This window comes from Leiobunum rupestre, chromosome 11 (genome assembly GCF_980474605.1).
Source record: "Leiobunum rupestre chromosome 11, qqLeiRupe1.1.hap1, whole genome shotgun sequence".
NCBI lineage: Eukaryota > Metazoa > Arthropoda > Arachnida > Opiliones > Sclerosomatidae > Leiobunum > Leiobunum rupestre.
The window spans coordinates 46,213,332-46,237,431 of NC_143394.1; the positions used below are offsets into that span (position 1 = coordinate 46,213,332).

Here is a 24,100-nt window from a genome sequence, read left to right on the forward strand (position 1 = left end):
CTCAAACTGGGTAGCGCGTTATTGTCCTTGGTAGTTAAGCATATTTAGACACTCGGGTGCTTAGAACTAAACCTAGATTGCGCAATAGCTCTGAAAAACAGTTCAGTGATAATTTTTCATAATTGACATACTTATAGTTATGTTACTTATGCTACAACGGATATCAATCAGCAATATATTTTATAAAATAAAAAAATAACGATAAAGTCAGGCATTAAAATACCTTTATTTGAACATGTCTAAAAAATCAACTTATAAATTCAAAAAAATCCTAGATTAAAAATTTGTCGTTTTGCACAAACTTCTTATAAAACCAAATTAATAAAAAGAATCCAAGGATATATTAACACTTAAATCTTATAAAAAAATTAAAACCATAATTTACCCTTTTAATAAGGCGAATAATTGTATTTTTTTTTCATTTACTAAGCTTGATGCTTATTTAGTAAGAGACACTTCTAATGCTTGTCCACGCTTTAATTTTCTACTTTGTATACAAAAAGAGTACAAAGCATTGCGCTTCTTCCATAATCCCTATCTTTGCAACACTAGGTTTTAGAATTTTTGTGAGGGATTTAAAAACATTGCTGTCGTTTTCACTGGCTTTTTCAGTTGCGAAAAAAAGAAACTTTGGAAATTATTTGGCTGCCAATAGGTTATCTGGAATGCCAGTTACCCGTATTGCACTTTTGACTATATTAGCAAAGAGTGCAAAATAAAATTAAAAACAATTCAATTTCTGCATCTATTCAAAGTATTTATTAAAACAAAATCATATCAAAATGTGTCTCTCAAATCTTTCAAGTGACAATTAGTCTATGTTAACTTTCTTTACCAGAAATATTTTCCTAATAATTTAACATTATTTTTAGCAACTTAAAATGTTCATAACGAGTTATTTATGAAAAACGTTTTCCAAATACTTTTAGAAACAGCAAAAAAACCCAAAAAGTTATTTTTAATAGTTATTTTCGATTATATTTTCTGAAAGCATTGTTTTGTTTGATTTTAGGTTATTTAATAGTGACGTAATTAGAATCTATAGTTTTTCATTTTCAAAAATGGCATTTTGGGCTTTTTTTTTTCCCTAATTCCTAATTTGATTTTCCATAATTTTGGGGTTAAAGACTGCTGTTGAAAGCTTAAAAGCTACAATTATTGGCGTTTCACCTCTTGAATTAAGAAATTTTTCTATTTTAAAATAAAGGGCGGGGGGGGGGGGGGGGTTGGGTTAAGATAAAGATGAAAACCTTTTTAAAATCTGTTTTTTAGGATGTACATTCAATTCATATTTTTCAATATCTTTCCTATTTAAATTTTTGCAAACACTGAAAGGCTTTAAGCCTCCTTTTAAAAACTTCAGCAGAGGAATGATTATTTTTTGATGCAATATTATTGGATTTACGGCAACATTTAAACACTGTCATAAATACGGAGAAAAAACACCCATTGGCTCTGACAAATTAAAAAATTTTCGCCAAAATATAAATTTTCAAAACTTTTAAAAACTTTGGAGAAAAATCTAGGGATATTTTCCATTTTTCCAGGCTAAGAATTTTTCTGCGTGACTTTAAGAGAGAACTTTTTAAAGTTTTGATGAAAAATCAAATATCTTGGTTTTTTTTGTTAAATCACACAAATCTTTTACGCAGTAAAAATATTATATTTTTCCTTATGGCACCGGCAAAGGCAAGGAATTATTTTCTCATTGTTTTTAAATAACAAAAACCCCTTTTTCAGGTATTGTCCAAACATTAGTTAAAACATAGGGAGAATTTTCCTAACGCTTTTAAACTTTTTTATCAATATATATAAGAGCACTTGAATTTTTTTTAAACTAAAGCGTTGGCAAACTAACAAGGCTATACATGTATATAATTTTTTAAAATACGCTTCGCCTTATGAAAACCTCACTCTTAACCACTCACGCAATTCTTTCAAACAAATATTCAATTTAGTTTACTAAAAAATATTCCTAGTTACAAGTGAGCAATGAGACGGGTAAAGGAAGCCCAGTGAAAAAAAAAATTATTTAAGCACTTTGTACTTGAGCCTAAATACTAGAAAAAATATTTTAAAAATTAAAAACACGTGTTTAAACTGAACTTATAATTAGGATACAGCGATTTTGGTTTAAAAACTCTTTAGGAGGTTTGAAAGCCACTGCGCGTTAAGATTATGCGATAATATTAAAGGTGGGGCAGGGGTTATTAAAGCGTATAGTTTTGACTCAATGTTGGGAGTACGAAAAAATTAAAAATTATCACTATGGCAGTTCAAAAAATAAAACCTGCCACTAAACCAATGAGAAAGAGAAAGTTTGCCACCAAAAATATACAATTTATAGGAATTATCTATTCCAATTTATTATAAAAAATATTTAAGTTAGCTCTGGTTGTTTTTTGCCAAAAGGGCGTGTTAGAAGAAATTTTTAATACAATATGGGAAACAAATCTTTATATAATTATAAATTTATAATCTATCAACATTTTTTAGTAGAATTTTTCTAAATTTTTGCGAATTTATATTAAAATTAAAGAAAACAATTTAGTAAATAAACCATGAGTGAATTTAGCCAAGCCATTAAGCTAATTCGAGTTAAAGAGAAAAGAGGGACCATGTTAGAGCAACTGACGCGTCTCGTGATAATGGGGGGTCAACGATAATGCGAGGATATATGAAGAGAACAAGTGGCGTTTGACTTGTCAAAACTTAACCGTGTGGCTTTACAATGGGGGTGTCGAGGGGTTTATCGTACAATCCCGATTGCACGAATTTTCAAAAACTTAAAAACCGAACGTAAGAAAAATTAAAATAGTGCTATTCGTACTTGTATAAACGTTATGACAACGTAAAAAATAGGATGGGGAGGATGAGAGCAACAACAGTTAAACGCTTATGGACGGTGCAGTTCTTTACGCAAAAATTGCAGCATTTAATATATATTAAAAAGGGCCATTTTATCTTTTCTTTTCTCTCAATTTTTTTTTAAAAAGAAGGTAGCACTAACTCCTTCTAGAAGAAAAAGGCAAAAACAGCCCCTAGAGCGTTTTGTCAAAAAGTAAAATGCTGTTGCTCTTCTAGGATCCACCTCTCTATCGGATCTGGGCTAAGTTTCCGCCAGCAACTTGCTTGTTATTGTTTCGCATCAGGGGCTTATGGCTACGGTAGCTATCGACTGAATGTTGCCATTGCCAGCAGCCACGGCAGAAATACCTGAAGCAGTTGGGATCACGACAAAAAATGGGTCCTTGCTGTAGTTGGCAACCAGTACATAAAGCGTCTTCAAGGTATGGATCTACTTGAACCTACAGATTGATAAAACAAAGCGTTATAATACCAAATCCAAAAAACAAAGAAATTTCCTAGGTTACTAACCTTTTTAGTGAACCTTGGAGTTTTGATCTCAACAAAAGCAGCCTGAACAGCTCTCATATAACTTTTGTTGTTGTTGAAAGTTACGCGGCCAGAACCTACACAATAGATAATCATCAAGATTATTAGATAATTGACAAACTAAGAACAGAATGCTCCAACACTTGAGAAATTCGAAGTTTACCAATAGGATATTTGTATTTATCAGTATCAATTCCAGCGTATACAACACCGGCAAAAAGGTCATTCATTATGTGGGCAAGTCCTTCCGCATTTAACATTCCATGTAAAGCTCCCACGAAAATAGTTTTTCCCGGATCCAATCTTTGAGAAGGGCAACGCACGTAGTTGCTATCACTAATTACCCATGGAATAACTTGGACCTACAAAAGAGTTCAAATAAGAAAACTTTCAAAATAAAAAAGGCTAAATCCAGCGAACCTCTTTGGATCTCATCCTGCGCGATGAGATTTTGAAGTACCAGTTTCCCCCATTGCTAAAATCGTGAGTACAGGCTTGCAATAAGGACTTTACATGCTTCTCGGATTCAAAAATGATGTAAACATATCCAGCTTTTGGTGGGTATGTAGGACTTCTAGCTTCGCGTCCAGGCCACTGAATTTTGATTGGTCCAAAAGGTGCGAATGCCTCTATAAGCCCGCTTTCTGTGATATCCCAGGGTACTCCTCCCAAAAAGACTTTGCACGAAAAGCACGGGTTCTTGTGGGTCCTCGGGGGGAGCTGACCACTCCAAGTACAAGTAGCGTCGCAGTAGGCTGTAATTAAAACAACCATTAAACACACTACACAGATTTGATGCCACTTCCAAAAAGAATTAGGTAAATATTCGTACAAGCTGCGCTACGGTACAGTCTTGCTGCTCTTTCAATTTGATCAAGCTCACTAATTTGACCAGTAAAAGTGGTTCCCATTCCAGACCAGCGACGGTCAGAAAAAAAAGGCGAGGTGAGCAGAGGAGAGTCGACATCAGGCCTGCACTGGAAATTTCCGTACAAGTTTGATTGCAGTCCAATATTTCCATTGTTAAAAGATGGTGTTCCGGAACCAGCCAAGTTAAGGCTATTCTGTTATGCAACAATAAAATTAAAAATTTTCAACCTCTGTGTTAATGTACAAATGTAAAGGTTTAACCTTCTACACAGGGAAGTTACACATTTCAAAAACACAATTGTTTAAAATACTATATTTTGCAAGTCTGCACTATACCCTCAGAAGAACATTTAACTTCCTTATAGATGAAACTAGTGAAAGTGGGAACCTGTTCCCAAGTTTTCCTCAAAGGAATTTTCTTGGAAAATATCGAAATACAGTTTTCCTATACAATACCTATTTCAAAAAAATTAATTGCAACTAACAGGGTAAACACTAATTCACAGTTCAACTTTAAAGGTAGAGAATTTGCAATAGAACTCATTAGTTATGCATTAGAGCTAAATGCCTAAAATGTAGCTGATATTTGTCTTGTTACCTACAGACTTTGTATATTTTAACCGGGACGCCCTTGAAAATCAGCTTTGCTGAAGGGGATATCCCTTAATAAAGACCATATTATTATTATTATTATTATTATTATTATTATTATTATTATTATTATATTAGGTGCACTTTACTAATATATATTATCAACCCCCCCCCCCCCCATTCCAATACAGCGAAAAAATTAAACTGATATATTACCATCAGATCTGCCACGCTGTTCTCAGAATTACTGCTGATTCCACTGGTATCGGAATCTGTCGGTGATGAGCTTCTACTATCCCTGAAGCCCTCACAGCCTAGAATAATAGCTTGTTCCATAGAGGAACTCCCAATGCCAGAATTCAGGAACGAAGTGGTAGGTGGTGTGGCAGCGCGAATAGCCCTCATAGGTGGTCCAGTTGAGCAAGGAGGACTGTTTCTTGGGTTTATCGCTTTGGAACTGAATGAGCTGCCAAAGCTACCATTGCCACAATTAAAGGAACGCATAGAGGAAGAACCACCAAAGTTTTGCCCATTCTGAGAGCCGAGGTTAAAAGTGGGCGATGACGTTCCACTCTTGTATTGTGAAAGTCCACACGAGGTAGAAACGCTCGTGTTAAAAAGTCCAGTGCCATAACGCAAGTTAGAGTTTTGGAATAAGTTGGGGAAACCTGAAAAAAGAGTCAAATAGTGTATTGGTGATATTAGATAAAAATAAAAATTTATTATTTCAAAGTAATTGGAAATCTCTGCTAACCAGAAAAGTTTCCAGTAAAATCCAAGCCTTCAGATTCGTTTAGAGATTGTGATACATCTGTTGAAAAAAAATAATTATTTTTGTTTATTTGTGAAAAACTAAAACTACAACAAATTATCTTGGTTTAATTTTTTTTATCTGCATATAAATTGAAGTACAAAGGATAAGAAAGTTAAAACCATATGAAAAAATGAAGTGCCATATATTTTGGTACTTCTAAATTTAAAAATAATTAGAAAACCAAAGTTTTCAACACAAACAAGGAAATACTCGTGAATTCCAGACAAAAACTGGTATACAGGCTATAACAGTTTCGCCCATTTTGTTTCAATAAAAAGGGGACTTTAGGATATTACAACAACGCAGTGGTGTTGGGGTTTCCAAAATTTTAGTTTAAAGAATGATAAAAATAATTCATTTACCTCTATTTTCATTGAGAGAGAGATTGGCTAAATCTAAACCGTTGTCCAACATGTTGTTTAGCCGATGGTAAAATTCTTTGTTACTAGAACTGAAAGGGTCACTAGTTGGTAGGAACTTGTTGTCTACCTCTGAACCAGATGAATCAAACTGAAACTGAAAGTGGATAAAATTTGTTTATAAGTATTAATCCAACAAATCAATTGCACTCATAAAACTAATAAAGACTTAACACTCGTTAAAATGAAGTCGAATTAGAACTAAATTTTGAGAAAATATTTTTCAAATCAAATTCTTAGAAACCCACCCCAAGGCCAAACCCTTCATTGAAAGTCTTAAGCCTGGCATGTATTTGGTGGGGGGATGCTAGGGTAATTAGCTTAATGCTATAACAGGCATTTTGCAAGCAGATTAAACAACTAATTTTGCAGCTATCCAAACAACGCGACATAGGAGATTAAGAGTTAAAAAAAAAAGTGATTCCAGAAACGTGTTTATATGAAATCTTTTGGAACTTGTCCATATGGACAAATTAATCCGCTCGTTTAAAAGGGGTGTCGGTAATATGCTAATAAATAATAATCAGGTTGAGTGAGGACGATGTAAGTGGAAAACGTACGTTGAATTATTAAGCGTGAAACTAGGGGCTTCTATATTTTCAACATCGTCCGAAAATACTACGTATATAATTCGTCATCGTGCCTCGACTACAATAGTTTAAAGACCACGAATTACGTGGAAGGTCAGTTAAAGGCTGGGACCGCTGCCATATCAAAGACCTCACCCCTTAGCCAGCCCTTGACCCCACTGTCAGCTAGCCTGCGGCGCCAGTAAACGCCAGAGAAGTGGCCTTCTAAGTTTTTCCATTGATTTTTATCCGACGACATTTACCGTAGCACGGGTAGTAGTAATAATAGCAGCATAGACAAACTGACTAGACATGTGGCTCCTACTTGCTCCGCATTGTGAAGTGTGGGGGGCTTCGGTGAATCATTAGATCTACGAATTACATAGCTAAAAAACACCCCCGAATTTTTGGGGAAAATGGGTCCTAAAGCTATCGATTTTTCTAAGCTTTTCTTAGCTTCTCTACAAACAAAACTTATAGAAAAGCCATTTCGTTCCTTTTATTTATAGAGGTAGTGTAAAATTTCAAAACATTCAATACGTTTATAACGCTTATTTGTTTCGTCTAAGTATGGTAAAATGTCAACATTAATTAAGGGTCAAAAAGTACACTCGGGTCACCGTAGTCTCAAATTTGTTTAGAAATTGAGCCGTTCAAGCTGCAATCATTTGCCTATTTTCTAGCTTTTTTACACCCCTTGATGCGCGACACAAAAACGCCTACTTTGTTAAGGGGACTCCTGGCGTGGCAAACTAGTCAACGTGTCCTCAGGTTACATAAACTATCAACTTAACAAAACATACTCCCCTTAGCGACGTTTCTATTCGCTAATGGCGAGAAGGCCGTCGAATATTAAAAAGCGGAATTTATAAATTTTGCAGTCAAGATTTTCCTTATTTCAACTAGCAACTCGACAAGAAAACCTCTACAACCAATGAAAAAAATAGATAAAGAACGAGTATTTCGTAATCTCGTCTTACGACGTAGGCCTATGGCCACGTTCAGCGAGTCTATTAAAAGCCCGCATTGCTGGAAGTGGTTAGGGTTAACGAAAAACATCGATTTCCGGCGACAAAACCGGAAGAAAATGATCTACCTACATTTTCTAGCCCAGGCAGGAACAAGATGCGTCCTTAAATCGAGCGAAAGGCAATAAAATCACTTTTATTTCGCTTTTATTAGCCATTTTTCCCCATTTTCGTTCAAGATACACTCCACTTGAGCAACGCGGCCACGTGCAAACTCGTGGAGAAAATTGGGGCGGTACGTAAACAGACTGCCACGTGATTCACCGCTTTCGCCCAGCGGAAGCCCCTAGCGCCGAGAATAGGAAACTTCCGCTGACACAGGCTAAAATCCCAGAACGCATAGGCCTATAAGGTAAAAAATCCTAACGGCGGACCAGCGAGCGGCGTGATAAGGCAGAATATTTTTATAATATTTTTATATAAGGTTGAAGAAACTAAACTTACGCTCGACATTCTTCCGGACTATCCCGTCCTACGGTTCCAAGTCCAATTAAAAATCACAGAACAATTTTATATTCCACACAAACGTTTATATAAAAGAGACAGGAGTTTAATAAAAACTTTACGCGTTCAACACGTAACTGTATTTTAAAATCAATTAAAGCAACTTCGCGCTCCGATATTTCGGCGATGCAATAAAAATCGACAATGAACTCCGAACCGAGCTGACGCGTCTTTTTATATATACGATAAAATCGTGTAAGACCGACAAATCATTTGCATATCCACATCATACGAGGGACATTATTTAACTGGGGAATCGTCGGTCCGACTTCGAACGAGTTCAGTTAGCGATAGAAGATTTCTCGGCTCGAACCAACGTCGCCACGCGGTAGCGGCTGAGTCACTTTGGACTAGCTTTGCAGCGAGACTGGCGGCCGGGTTGTTCACGTGGAGCTCTCTTCTACGCGTACATGTAGATACGCGGCGCCGTTAGCTTCCTCTCTTTCCCGTTGGGGGCGTCGCGATCGACGAGCGCGGGTCAGTTTAAAGCGGAGAATATACGCTATTTTTCTAATTATTTTTAAAGCTTAAGATAGGGGGGGGGGGTGAGAGAGAGAGCTTACTTTCTTATCGAGAATGAAAACTCCAGCGCGGAACCAAAAAATGAAACGGATATTCGGGCAAGCTTTCCTCGAATTTCCACCCACCAACAGCTGATTCCCGCGAAGACGCCCCCTTGAGGGGAGGGAGCGCCAATAGACCTAATTAGTATCACTAGATATTCCCCCGAAAGTATCCGGGGCCAGTTGCAGAAAAAATATCGGAAATAACGTCGCCGCGAAATCTGTTATGGCAAATTATTATATTTTTACGCAAGGCTGGAGAAATAACGCGCGTGGAACCGATATAAAAGAATATTATATTATCTACTTCCGATAATTTTCTTTCGCATTTTAGCGCGTCGATTAGCCAGAACAATAATCAGAAGAAAATAACATTTTGAATAAGAAAAGTCTATATAGATATTGCAAAAAGCTCTTAAGTCGTTTATAAGAGTTTTTTGCAATATCTATATAGACTTTTCTTATTCAGAATTGTTTTTCAACATAAAACTAAACTAATAAAAAAAGAGTTTTTTGACGTTCGCCACACCAGAACTATCGATTTAGTTTTCGCTCTTTTGAAACCTTTTCAACACTAATAGTCCCCAAAGACCTCCGCTTTATGTTTTATAACTTCGAAACGAGAAAATAAGGCTACGATTAAACGGACTTGACTTTAATCCAAATGCCTAGAAATGCCTTCCAAAGCGAGGTGCTTATGTTAAAATACTCTCGGGAAAATTTTCCAACAATTTAAAAAGCGATATGCCTACTTGAAATCTTACTTCTTTCCCACAATCTGATTGACCTCACCGAGTATAGAGTGCTTTCGTCTGATACCATTTTGAAAACTTGTAAAGTCACAGCTATAGTGTTAATAGTGGCCGCCATGACAGTTACCGTTTTTTATCAATAGGCGAATTACATTGGTGACGTCGCGAGTTTCGAATTGAAAGCACTCTATATACACTTCCGACTTCAAGAGTCCAAAATAACGATTCTAAGATTATTTCAAAGTCCCGTGCAACATTCAAAACATAAGTTTTATCTAAGACAATTTACTACAACGTTTACTCGTTAGTAACTGGAATTATTAAAGAGCATTTTATAATAGACTTAAGGCTGATTTTCACTAAGGCAAAACTTTCTGAGTGAGAGCGTGGATGCAAAAATAATTTAGGCTTAACAAATATTTTTCGCGTCGTTTTGATCTTAATGAAAACCATCCCCTTAAAGTAAATCTATTAGAAATAGAAAAAGCCCTAAAAATACTCTTTTATTGTTTTCGAAATCTCCAGCTATCTTAAAAGTAGTTATAATTAAGAAATTATGTTAGATAAAATCTTTCAAAATCTAAAAAAAGTAGATAAGAATTAGGGGATAAAGTTAATTGGTTAAAAAGCCAAAGCCCATTCACGCGCGGATGACGCAAGATTTCAGTATCTAGAGCAACACTGAATAGAGGAGAAAGGCCCCTGACGTAAGGTCCCCTATTATTTGCCGAGAAACCCCGTGCTACGAATAAACAAACTACGTGGCGACGCGTAATGGCCGTGATGATTATTCACAGGTATTGCGGCGAAGAGTCATCCGCTAGCCCTTTCCCCCGAACTGACCCCCATCCCCAAAAATTACTAATCCTTCGTCTATATTAAAAGTAAAAAGACATAGTGGCGTGGCGATGCCGGCGGCCAGGCGACTGGGCGAATTTGACAATTACGACGACGCGCGCCGTCCGTCTGAGTTGGTGCGCTGGAAAAAACGCGTCTCCTATTGATAGTTTAAGTGGAGCCGCCGCCGCCGTCGCCTGGTTGTTCGCTTTCCCAGCGAGTTACTCACACACTGCGCGTACAACATCTTGCCAGGGGCTAGGCTTAGCTATCCCTCGAGCTCGAGTATCGCGTGTTAAAAGGGGGCAAGGGAGAAATCAATAAAACAGGCGACAGCGATGAATCCGCCGAGACCAACCGGGTAAAATAGGCGAAAAAATAGCATTATAACCATTAAGTGGAGAAAAAAAGGATTGAACGTCCTTGTACGCGTCTTTTATTTTTGCGGGGAAAACGTAGACGCGCCATCTTTTGGGGGACTTTAATTCCTCAACACGCGCTATACAATGTCACATTAGGGACGAAAATACAAATGAATATTGATAACGATGGAAGAAAACTAAAATTTATAAGGATGTAACGCTTCCCTTCGATTCAAACCGCTGTATTCCCTATCTACCAAGGATTTCTGACAATTATTAGAATCGGTTTAGCGCCCCCCACGGTCCCCCCTTGTTGTAGGAAGGTCACGGGAGAAGCGATTTATATATCATTTTTAAAATTATCCTCTACAAACCCGTCAGTGTGTCGATTTCTATCGAGAGAAGATTGTGGAAAATACCAATCGATTAAAGTCAGATAAATAACTGAAAACTGGGTCCTTACTTTCACTCGCTTTCCAATAGATTTAGGTCGACGTGTTTTCCGACGTGATTATAATAAAAGATTTTTGAAAAATTAACTTTCAACGCGTAGCTACTCGTTCCATCCACTCGCGACTTGTAAGGAAGTTTGATTGTCCAACTATAACTACTTCCGAACTAGAGTAAACCATTAACTGTTGATAATGTTTAAAGGAATGGGTTTTTTTTCCTGCTAGCGAATCACCGACCCCAAATATCACAATGCTATCACCAACTGTCCCATCTGATATGATATCAATTTATATACGCGGTTAAAGTTCACGACAACATCGCGATTGTTGACCAATCACGTTGTTTATTTTGGCAAATATGTTTTAACCGACAAGGTGGTCAAAGTCTGATAATTTATACTGAATTATTTGATAAATATTCAGTGGAAAATTTACCCTTTCTCTTGGTGAAAATTGAAGACATTTTATAGAACAAATGGAAAAATACCAAAGGTCGTATTTTTACCCTAAATTATTTATCAAATTTCGGAGGGTTTTTATAGAAAGAAGATTATTAGAGAATCGGATGTACATATTTTCATAAGGAATGATATTTCAAATATTTAAATTAATATTGAGAAACCAAACAGTCTTCCCAAGTAAGAGTAGGAATATTAAATTTCACAGAACTCGAGAAAGCGTCTAAGACAGCTCATAACATAGGTCATGGAAAGTTTGGAAACTGGACCAATAATATTTCCAACAACAAGAGATGGGGAAACTGCATCCCCGATTTGATCAATTCGACTAATAGGAAAATAGGAAGACCGTACCTATCTAAATACCAACACTCCCTCTGCCACGTGACTATACACTTACGTGGCAGTTTCGCGCGTACCTCAATTGATACCTATTTATAGTTTATCCCTTTACCGGAGATATTGGCGTAAAGATCTCCTTCTAACGAACAGCAGAAGTTGAAATACTCAAATATCACACGAGCTGACCTATAGCTAAGCCTCGCCTATGGCAACCAAATATAAAAATATTACCTCTTTTAAATTTAATTATAGTAATTTAAAAGGACGTGTTAACTGCGGATGACTTTATTATGTATTGAGGACAAGCTAGTTCACGATGAGGCGATGATATGGCCTCTTAGCTCGCCTCCGAGTATAATTATTTACATAACTCAATGGAAACGTTTTTGGGAAACTTAAATCTGTAACGATTTCAAATTGTTAGTTCTTTTAGAACGCTTCGACAATCTGTGGACTAAAGTTAGCAGACCCTGATAAAACATGGTTTGGTAGCGTAGTAGTTTTTATATCAACATTTGAAGTTGAGCATGTTTTATTGGCTATTATTTTGGTCACGTACTACGAAATATCTGAAGTGACTTATTTTAAGTAGTGAATGTTGGTAGGTTTTCAAAGATGAAGACGTTTCAATTTACATTTAACGACCGCATTAAAATTAAATTTTGTCTTATGGAAATTTATTCATAGTTTGAACAACGAAATAAATATTAAAACGCGTACGAAAATGTATGAGCAATAATACCAAAAGTATATAAGATTCGACGTTAGAAGTATCTTTGTATTTTTTAATGTACCTTTGCGGGCTTGGAGAGGCAACCTCCAGGGGTTAAATGAAATATCAGTATCTAAACATTTCGAAAACTAAACTAGATCAACAACAGCAAACGCCTTAACTTAAATTTTTGATGGCCAACAATATACACAACTCATTCAAAATATTATCAGTGTTAGCAACGAAACAGTTTATGTCACGGCGAAAAAGCTACATTGGGTAGGGGGAGGAGGGGGGCGCAAACTGTCACGTTAAGATAAGGGAAATAATTATAAGGCTAGCTGTGAATCGTAAAACTTACTTTTTCCACAACTCATTCCCGTAGCCTTTAGCCGCGACTTCAATGGGTTTTTCCAAGGTTTTTTCTGGTCGAGATGCGCGTCAAAATCGGTTTTCCGCGCGTTTTCCCCCTTTTACCTCATTTAAAACACCCCTTATTGTTTATTTTAGTCTCGTTGCATTTACGTAAGAGACTCAAGATGCGCTACTTTCCACGCTTAAAGGTCAAAGATGCGTGTCGTCGAAGCGCTTGATTTAGGTAATTGGAAAGCCTTCGGAATATGTGGGGATTGCTGGATCGCGTGGCATGAAGAGCTAACCACCACCTTCAGCTAAAGCCACCTGTATTCGTGACAGGCCACAGTTATATCTAGCTGATTATAATTATTTAATAAAACCCGATTTAATCAAATATCAGAATTATTTTTTAAAAATTCCCCTATTTAATGTAAATTTAAAGATGATATAAAATTCCGTATTTCTTGCGAAATTGAAAACATTAGGCCTAACTGAGAAAAGTTTTTTTGACTCGTGTGTCGAAATTATTTTACGAGCCCCTTTCCCTCGATTGGTGTCAGCTCGGAACTCACATTATTATATGAAATGTTTCAATTTACAATGATTAAAAATTAAAATTAACTACTATACCGTTTGATAAGGTTTCTAAATAATATTTTCAATATTTTTTTAAATAATATTTTCAATATTTTTTTAAATAATATTTTCAATATTTTTTTAAATAATATTTTCAATATTTTTTTAAATAATATTTTCAATATTTTTTTAAATAATATTTTCAATATTTTTTTAAATAATATTTTCAATATTTTTTTAAATAATATTTTCAATATTTTTTTAAATAATATTTTCAATATTTTTTTAAATAATATTTTCAATATTTTTTTAAATAATATTTTCAATATTTTTTTAAATAATATTTTCAATATTTTTTTAAATAATATTTTCAATATTTTTTTAAATAATATTTTCAATATTTTTTTAAATAATATTTTCAATATTTTTTTAAATAATATTTTCAATATTTTTTTAAATAATATTTTCAATATTTTTTTAAATAATATTTTCAATATTTTTTTAAATAATATTTTCAATATTTTTTTAAATAATATTTTCAATATTTTTTATAAATAATATTTACTATATTTTATAAATAATATTTACTATATTTTATAAATAATATTTACTATATTTTATAAATAATATTTACTATATTTTATAAATAATATTTACTATATTTTATAAATAATATTTACTATATTTTATAAATAATATTTACTATATTTTATAAATAATATTTACTATATTTTTTAAAATAATATTTACAATTTTTTAAATAATATTTCTATATTTCTTAAATAATATTTACTATATTTTTTAAATAATATTTACTATATTTTTTAAATAATAATTACTATATTTTTTAAATAATAATTACTATATTTTTTTAAATAATAATTACTATATTTTTTTAAATAATAATTACTATATTTTTTTAAATAATAATTACTATATTTTTTTAAATAATATTTTCTATATTTTTTTAAATAATATTTTCTATATTTTTAATTAATATTTACTATATTTTGTAAAACCAATTTCAGAGTCTACTTATCTATGCTAACTAAAGGAAATAGTGTCAATATTGAAATATTTTTTACCACCGAAAATGTCATTTTTACGTAATATGTGTTTAAATTGATTTAAATTAATTTCTAATATAGTTACTCTTACCTTTGGGCGCAAATTTTAACTTTAAGCTATTTTAAGTGTAAATGTCCATATTGGAAAATAGGCCTAAGCATTCCACAACACACACTGGGTTAACGCTGTATATGTATTTATCTCCTCGAGGTCAGAAACTGCGACAGAAGTCTACAGAGCCGATACGAGACGCTAAGACGCCAGGAAAGCGAAACGGAGGAGTAGGGGTAAAGTCTCTTCGTCTCCCGAGTTACCTTCGACGACAAGTTAAACTGACTTTACTTATCTCCGCGATATTCTCTCCTCGATTGAAAAATATATATAAAACGAAATAGCATTGGTAAGGAGCTGGGGGCGATTTTTCCCCGTTTAGGGGTGGAGAACCCAGAGTCTCTCGAGGAAAACCCGTACCGTAGTACTTTGAAGCGTCTTACTAAATGAATTTCTCATTAAGTAATCTTATTAATGCCGGATAGATTCGTATCTGGAAGTATTACGATTTAGCGAATAATTATCACGTTTTTGCGATTCCAGTAATTCCACGTCGAGATTTATTTTAATTCTGAATACAAATTCATACGTGTACTACTAGAAATATTTTCGGAAAATATACGTATATTAACAGCGCCCTCGGGTGATTTAAAAAGTTTTTTTATACGTCATGATCGTGACGTCATTTCGGATTAATATATTTTTTAATTATTAAAATTTTTTAGAGTGCTAACCCTTAATTTACATTAAAATCTCAATTTTATACTACTAGATTTGTAAACAAATTTCCTTAAAAATTTCGTTTTACAAATGTTTTGTGATTCTAAAATATACAAAACACGTAATATCTCTTAGCCTCGTTTTTAGTATCATAAGTAAATATTATACATAGGATCGAATATATCAAGGTACACGTTTCAAACAAATGAAGTTAGCAGTATTCGATGAATTCTTCCTATATAAATATTATATATTTCTGGTAATAAAAGTCTAAATTCATTAAGCTACTTATTGGTGTGTACGTAAAAGATCAGGTTTTTGGGGCACCACAGAAAAATTTCGTAATTACAGTTTAAAAAAAATAAAAACCCCAATATTGTTTAATTAATTTCGAACGCCTGTTAAACATGTCCAAAAAACGTAGAAAATATTTACGAAGGGAGTATCGAGTTCCATATTTATGGTTGATCACCTAATTTCAATTTTCTACCACCTACTTTAACATTCGTTAGGGATAAATGGCGCTAGTTACGTTAAAAACAAGTATCGCGATGATTTTTCAATATAGAATATAGACCCTTTAAATATAAACGATATATATATTTGATATAATCATAAGTAACATAACAACAAGTAAATATTGTTTTCATGCTAATTTTCTTTCCGACTTTAACTATAAACCGAACTAACAAGGAGACGACCCGAGGTGATAATCACCGATTTTGTTCAAAGTTGGGTATAATGTACAAATTCATGTAACTTGAAAAACCTGCAAGGGAAAAGACGCGACGGGCTTTCGTTTTGCCATGGCAACTGAAAATGTTTTTGACAACATGATTTGGAATTTTTTCCATAGAAAATAACATTTAAGGGTCCCCCAATTGACCAAATTAAATTTTTTAAATCAATTTAAATGTATTTTTCCAAATTTTTCATTTTTTAAAAGGTTTCACAGAGGGGACCCTTAAAATCCTTCAGAATCCCATGTTATTTTCATTGGAAAAATCCCAAATCATGTTGTCAAAAAAGTTTTCGGTTGCCATGGCAAAACGAAAGCCCGTCGCAACTTTTCCCTGGCAGATTTTTAAAAGTACATGGAGGTGTACACTATACCCGAGTTTGAACAAAATCGGCGATTATCACCTCGGGTCGTCTCCTTGTTAGTAGTCGTCCTTAGTAATAGTATATTCAACCTAGAACCTATTTACACACTAAGGAGCTCTGTGCTCAAATAAAAATTGATTGCTCAGTCATACTTATCGCTATTACGTTACTTATGATGTAATGAATATTACGCGTTACGAAGACGGGAGAGTTTACACCTAGCTTATTATTGAGGAAAAAATATTCCCAACTACGTCAATACAAGAATCGCTTAACGCGCGTTCGCTGTATCGGTAGCCTTACCTTTAACTAGTATGACAATAAAAACCATGTTTCGTTATCTCTCCGTAATAAAGCCCGCGACTTTTACAAACCTGTATATTGGACTTATTTGTACACGTTTCAGAATAATGATTATTTATGCCTACAGCTAGGGGAGATACTAACGCTATTTAATTGAGAGCTAACTCGGCTAAGCCTTAACCGTTAATACGTGTACAAAAACGCGTAATATAATCACCTGTTCGTACGCGCAAAAAATACTCCCGATTTTATGTCGAGTGAATTTAAGGTTTAAGCGTGAATTTAAGGTATAAGCACGTACTGCATTACGTTCCTAAAAAATAACAATGGCCTTTTTTTAATACAAATATTCCAAATATACTTCCTTAGGGATGTTTACATTAAGTTTCCGTTTTCTATAACAATAATTTCCGATGTTTTAAATACCGTAAAAAAATGCCTAGATTAAAAAAAAATTAAATTTTTCCTCAATAAATGTTATTTAAACCCTATCGAAAGTTAAAATATTCTTTCCTCAAAAATGGACCCCCCTTTAATTTTTAAAAACGTAGAGGTACATAGTAGTTTGGCTGAAGATAAAAAAGAAACGGCAGTCCAGACTTTCCGTTTCAACGACGGAATCTCAAAATTATCTAAATCGTTTTTTCCCCAAAACCCATGTAGCCTTTCAGAAGTCAAAACCTGGACGGTGTTTATGTACCAAAATTTCCTTATATTTTCCACCACACACCGGGGCTTGATGGTGTTTTTAAAGGTACACTACGCAAGTAGAGCTTCCTTTTAGAGTCATATTATACGCTGCCTTTTAAATAAAATAAAAGCCCACAATGGGTGGCGGGGGGGGGGGTGGTTACCGGGGAACTTCCTGTTGCCCCCCCCCCCTGGACTCCGCGCGCAATGACTTTCTTTCCGATCATAATCAGCTGGGACAAACGGGTTCGTAACGCTCCGCGAATTATATCTAAACTTTTTTGTCTTTACAAACACAGGCGACATCTATTATTGAAATACGGCGATTATATAAACTTCCGAGCGGAAGTCAAAATAGCGCCTGCTTTTATTTACTCAAAAGTAAAAATTAAATGGGGAAGAAATTATGCCATTTTTAATGGGGTATTATTGGAAGCTATTGTTTTGAATTGGCGACTGAATATACTTGGAATTTATAATGCAAGATGTGTTACTGATGAAACGCCTCATATCAATATTATAAGTACCATATTAGGAATAAGTATGACATTTTCTTATCTCCGACACTAATTATTTTAATGATCGTGTTAATTCAGCAACCATGTTGAATTTTAGAGGGTTGTTAAGCATTGAGAATTTCAGTACTCGGCTCTTCGAAGTGTTGGCTGAAATCGAAACTCTTCCTACACTAAAAATCACGATAAATTATTGATTCGGAATAATAAAAAATATTGTAAACATCTCCTTGGCTTAGGAAGGTAATTACTTTCGAATTTGAGAGCTAACCACAGTTTTGTTCGTATTTTACGACTCCAACCTATGATGTCAGTAATTTAGCCCAAAAAAAAAGAGCAGGATGTAAGGAGTTTCTTGTTCCGAAACTACCCATTACGTAAGCAGTCCGCGACAGACATAACATTAATCGAAGTCGTGTGTGTCAAACTAATATTTATTACGTTACTTATGATAATACTAAATTGAGTTTTTTTTGTACTATTCTAAAGCTCGCGTAAAAATGTAATGATTTCTTGAAGCTCCCTAAAAATATAGTCATTACATTATCAATTATTATTTCACTCCTCACCCCCGGAATGTCAAATATTTCTAACAATATATAGATCACCCGGTACAATTTAAAATTCCCTTAGAAGTACGAAGTACTGTGCGTATGTAAAGTCTTTGCAATTTCTAGCCAGGGAAAGGGGTGTAGACTACGCATTAATTATGACTACTGAAATTTCGCCTCCCCAAACTCGATATTTTTACCCTAAATAAGCTCGAGCTATTATACCCGCGAGGTACTCAACCCCCAATCCGCCCCCTTAAACTGGAGTTTATATAAAGACTAGAGAAACAAGTTGACCAGCCCTTCAAACTGGTTAAAAACACATCGACACGTACACGAACTTTTATATATATTTTTCCATCCTAAGAATAAACTCCAATCAAAATAGCGGCGTACATTTTTCTATCAAAATAGCGCCGGGAGCCAGGTATTCGCGGCGTTGTATCTAACGCTTGGTTGAATTCGGAAAAGAGCGTTTCTTTCCCTGAGCAAGGTGGAAACGGGTACTTCCTGCGCGACTCTCTACACGCGCGCCGCCGCCGCCTTTCAGAAACGCCGAAAACACCAGTCTAGTTTTCGAGAATAGTTGCACCGGTTAGGAAACAAGATGACAAAAGGCGAGATATAGTTCGCTGCTTAAAGGGAACAGTAATAGTATTTTATTAACTTCAAATTTAATTAAAATTATAAATTTTATTTTAGTACAAATTTAATTATAAATTTTATTTTAGTACAAATTTAATTATAAATTTTATTTTAGTACAAATTTAATTATAAATTTTATTTTAGTACAAATTTAATTATAAATTTTATTTTAGTACAAATTTAATTATAAATTTTATTTTAGTACAAATTTAATTATAAATTTTATTTTAGTACAAATTTAATTATAAATTTTATTTTAGTACAAATTTAATTATAAATTTTATTTTAGTACAAATTTAATTATAAATTTTATTTTAGTACAAATTTAATTATAAATTTTATTTTAGTACAAATTTAATTAGAAATTTTATTTTGGTACAAATTTAATTAGAAATTTTATTTTAGTACAAATTTAATTCTCAATTTTATTTTGGTACAAATTTAATTCTCAATTTTATTTTAGTGTGAATTCAATTCTCAATTTTATTTAAGTACGAATTTAATTCTCAATTTTATTTAAATAAAGTACGAATTTAATTCTCAATTTTATTTAAGTACCAATTTAATTCTCAATTTTATTTTAGTACGAATTTAATTCTCAATTTTATTTTAGTACGAATTTAATTCTCAATTTTATTTTAGTACGAATTTTATTCCCAAGTTTATTTAAGTACGAATTTTATTCCCAAGTTTATTTAAGTACGAATTTTATTCTCAATTTTATTTTAGCGCGAATTTAATTCTCAATTTTATTTAGGTACGAATTTAATTCTCAATTTTAATTTCTCATTAATTTAATTCTCAATTTTAATTTCTCATTAATTCAATTATAGATTTTAATTTCTCATTAATTCAATTATAGATTTTAATTTCTCATTAATTCAATTCCCAATTTTAATTTCTCATTAATTCAATTCTCAATTTTAATTTCCGATTAATTCAGTTCTCAATTCCTTATTAATTTAATCCTCAATTTTAATTCCTTATTAATTTAATCCTCAATTTTAATTCCTTATTAATTTAATCCTCAATTTTAATTCCTTATTAATTTAATCCTCAATTTTAATTCCTTATTAATTTAATCCTCAATTTTAATTCCTTATTAATTTAATCCTCAATTTTAATTCCTTATTAATTTAATCCTCAATTTTAATTCCTTATTAATTTAATCCTCAATTTTAATTCCTTATTAATTTAATCCTCAATTTTAATTCCTTATTTATTTAATCCTCAATTTTAATTCCTTATTAATTTAATCCTCAATTTTAATTCCTTATTAATTTAATCCTCAATTTTAATTCCTTATTAATTTAATCCTCAATTTTAATTCCTTATTAATTTAATCCTCAATTTTAATTCCTTATTAATTTAATCCTCAATTTTAATTCCTTATTAATTTAATCCTCAATTTTAATTCCTTAATAATTTAATCCTCAATTTTAATTCCTTAATAATTCAATTCTCAATTTTAATTCCTTAATAATTCAATTCTCAATTTTAATTCCTTAATAATTCAATTCTCAATTTTAATTCCTTAATAATTCAATTCTCAATTTTAATTCCTTAATAATTCAATTCTCAATTTTAATTCCTTAATAATTCAATTCTCAACTTTAATTCCTTAATAATTCAATTCTCAACTTTAATTCCTTAATAATTCAATTCTCAATTTTAATTCCTTAATAATTCAATTCTCAATTTTAATTCCTTAATAATTTAATTCTCAATTTTAATTCCTTAATAATTTAATTCTCAATTTTAATTCCTTAATAATTCAATTCTCAATTTCAATTTATTATTAATTCAATTCTCAATTTCAATTTATTATTAATTCAATTCTCAATTTCAATTTATTATTAATTCAATTCTCAATTTCAATTTATTATTAATTCAATTCTCAATTTCAATTTATTATTAATTCAATTCTCAATTTCAATTTATTATTAATTCAATTCTCAATTTCAATTTATTATTAATTCAATTCTCAATTTCAATTTATTATTAATTCAATTCTCAATTTCAATTTATTATTAATTCAATTCTCAATTTCAATTTATTATTAATTCAATTCTCAATTTCAATTTATTATTAATTCAATTCTCAATTTCAATTTATTATTAATTAAATTCTCAATTTCAATTTATTATTAATTCAATTCTCTACCTTCTACAATGGTGTCAAACAAATTTAACTTTTTCCCTTTATTAGTGTATAATTCGGCGCCGTCGATGCTGCGCCGTACTGAAAAAGGGGCATTTTCTCACTTTATGGTCCTCCTCGACGCGTTGTCAGCCCCCCACTTTTGCAATCCCCCCAAATTTTGAATGTGTCTAGAGGCAACCCTTTACAAGAACCGCCGAAAGAGAAAAAAATAACAAAAAATGAAGAAAATTTTCTTCCAATTTTATCCCGGACGAAGAATATTTCGAATATTGCGGATACGCCGACTGCCGCGACTCCTACCGATGATTTCCAGAAACCGAAATACGGGCGGCTTATGGGGTCGGAACATTTGTCGATCCGTATTCGCGAAGAAAACATAGAAGAGGAATAGAAACTTTAGCTTCCACGATCAGCTTAAACTACTTTGAAGTTATTAAGGTTGCGGATTGGGCGTTATAAACGTTCCATTACCGGAAGTGAGTAGCCCTATCACATCCCGAGATGAAACTTTTATTCCTATATGTATTTTCTTTAAAATTTTAAACTTTTTTGGGTACTTACAAGTGATAGGCCTGCAGTGTTCAAATTAATAATCAATCAACTATATTAAATTTAGGGTTTTATAAGGTTTTTAAAACATAATTCAAGTCGTTTGACCCAAACCCCCCCTCATAGAAATAATTATCACGGAGTAATAATTAACTCATAAAACCGCCACAACTACTCAAAAATATCGTACATTACTTCCGGTACTTATACGCGTAAAGTATTCCAAAAGAATGGTTGGTTTCCCGGGACAATACTACAAGAAAATCCATTAGGAATAAAGTCATAACGGTTGAGAAGAGATAGTTCTCAATTGTCTTATAGTCGGTTTCCCGAAAATTAAGAGGTTACCGAGTAATTAAAGAAAGACGAGCCGACAAAGGAGATGAAAAGTACCGTAAATTTTTCGCATGTACAAGTAGTAGGATCCGCTCGCGCGCGACTATCTCATTTGGCAGCATCAACAGTTGGCGGACGCGGAGAGTCCTGAGCCACCCTGATTCCGTTGCAGGGTTAACAATCTCTTACCGAAAACACCTGCTTTACATCGCAACTACAGTCGCGTAAATGTTTCGCGCATATCGTAACCGTCGTGTACCACTTGGGATAAACCAACACGGTAATTAACCGCGCATCGTGAAAATATGAATGGACGAAAACCAACTGAAAAAAAAACCCCTTCTTTCAACGGTAAACAAATTTCCCCGAGATTAAATTTAAAAGATTTTATTACCAGATTATTATAAAGCTCTAACCGAGATGGTAAAAAACCATCCAAAATTCTAACTACCAAAGCGCTCAATAAATTAAGTTTAATATACAGGAGGATAGGGGAAAATAAATATGAAAATCAGGCACCTTGGGTCCTTCGCCTTACCATTGTATATGTCTGTTAAAACAATGGAGAAATGTAGACAATTAAGTATCCATTCGTTGTGAAACTTCTTCCTTATTTTTCTGCCAAAAGAATGCCAAGTTCTTTCTCGTTTCCCGCAACTGGCGTTCCTTACTGCGAAGAGGTTCGCTCTCGAATTGAATCGATTCTTTATCGAGAAAGCGTTTTGATTAGAGACAAAACTACTTTTATCTTTAATATTATTCTCTACTGTTTTCTACGAAACAATACAAACTCGATTCGCGAAAGGTTCGAAGAGAACTGACAACGTTCACGAGCCAAGATCTCGAACCCCGATTTGCCCCTGGTGATAACGGAAAAAACAAAACTTCTAAATTGGTTAAAAAAACCAAATCCTCTTACTTTTCGCAATGATATATTTTCAAAAAGATTCCAACTAGGTCAAATGTTTGATATCAGACTATTCTCTTTTTATATATATTTTTTTTAGTATTATTTGTAAAAAAGGGTGGGGGCCTGCTTAAAAGACGAATTTTGCCTTTAAACAAGAAAAAGAACATGAAATGCAACTTGTTTCAGTATGATTGAAAACCTACGTCGTCATGTTAGGGCAATCATCCCTGGTTTATTATATTATTTGTAACTATTGAAATGCCACAAATATGAAAACTTGTCACATTTTCGAATCGAAATTAAAGTCATTTTGATACGTAAGGTTACCGCCAGATGGAGGGATATTCATTTTCGGACGAGCGGGAAAATAACGAATTTTTAATGGCTACAAAATAAATTTAAGTTAATGGGTTTGCTGCTAGATGGCGCGGAACTAATTTCGAAGCAGATAATTCCCGATGACGAATAGGCCTCGCGTAATTTTAATTATTTTAATTATTGGGCTCGTTTTACATACAAGATGGCGACGTCACATAACGCTCCGTTTCCATGACAACCATTTCAAAAAAGACTAAATAAAGATATTACTCCACTTAAAGATGTAAAATGTATAATGTGAACTGCGTAAGGATATTTTTTTATTTTTAAACCATGTTATTCTCCTTAAACCATACCCTCGAAAACGCGAAAGGGGTTTAACCATTAACATTTAAATTTTGACTTTTATATTTTATACTTTTCTTAGAAGTAGAACTGTTTTTACTATTTGTAGTTGATTCTAAAATAACAGCTTCAAAAAACTATCATTATATAAATTTCCAAAGAATTTTGAAATTGGATAAGATTGCTTCGGAAATCGGAATTCTTGAAAGCTAGAAAGTGTTTTCACCTTT

The 24,100-nt window shown here is 33.1% G+C and overlaps 1 protein-coding gene across 2 annotated transcripts; it reads right to left on the bottom strand.

The window, feature by feature from the left end:
- Positions 1–261: 261 nt before the first annotated feature.
- Positions 262–23,124, bottom strand: LOC149923019 (cytoplasmic polyadenylation element-binding protein 1-like). 2 transcript variants are annotated; one of them, XM_090162090.1, is made up of 9 exons: positions 22,836–23,124; positions 6,034–6,187; positions 5,612–5,668; positions 5,074–5,525; positions 4,229–4,460; positions 3,817–4,151; positions 3,560–3,758; positions 3,379–3,473; positions 262–3,308 (listed from the first exon to the last, which is right to left on the bottom strand). In XM_090162090.1, the coding sequence occupies exons 1-9, from the start codon at positions 22,836–22,838 to the stop codon at positions 3,096–3,098; spliced, it is 1,740 nt and encodes a 579-aa protein (XP_090018216.1). In that variant the 5' UTR covers positions 22,839–23,124; the 3' UTR covers positions 262–3,095. The 2 variants fall into 2 exon arrangements, with proteins under 2 accessions (XP_090018216.1, XP_090018215.1); XM_090162089.1 differs by lacking the exon at positions 22,836–23,124 and adding an exon at positions 8,132–8,558.
- Positions 23,125–24,100: the final 976 nt, after the last annotated feature.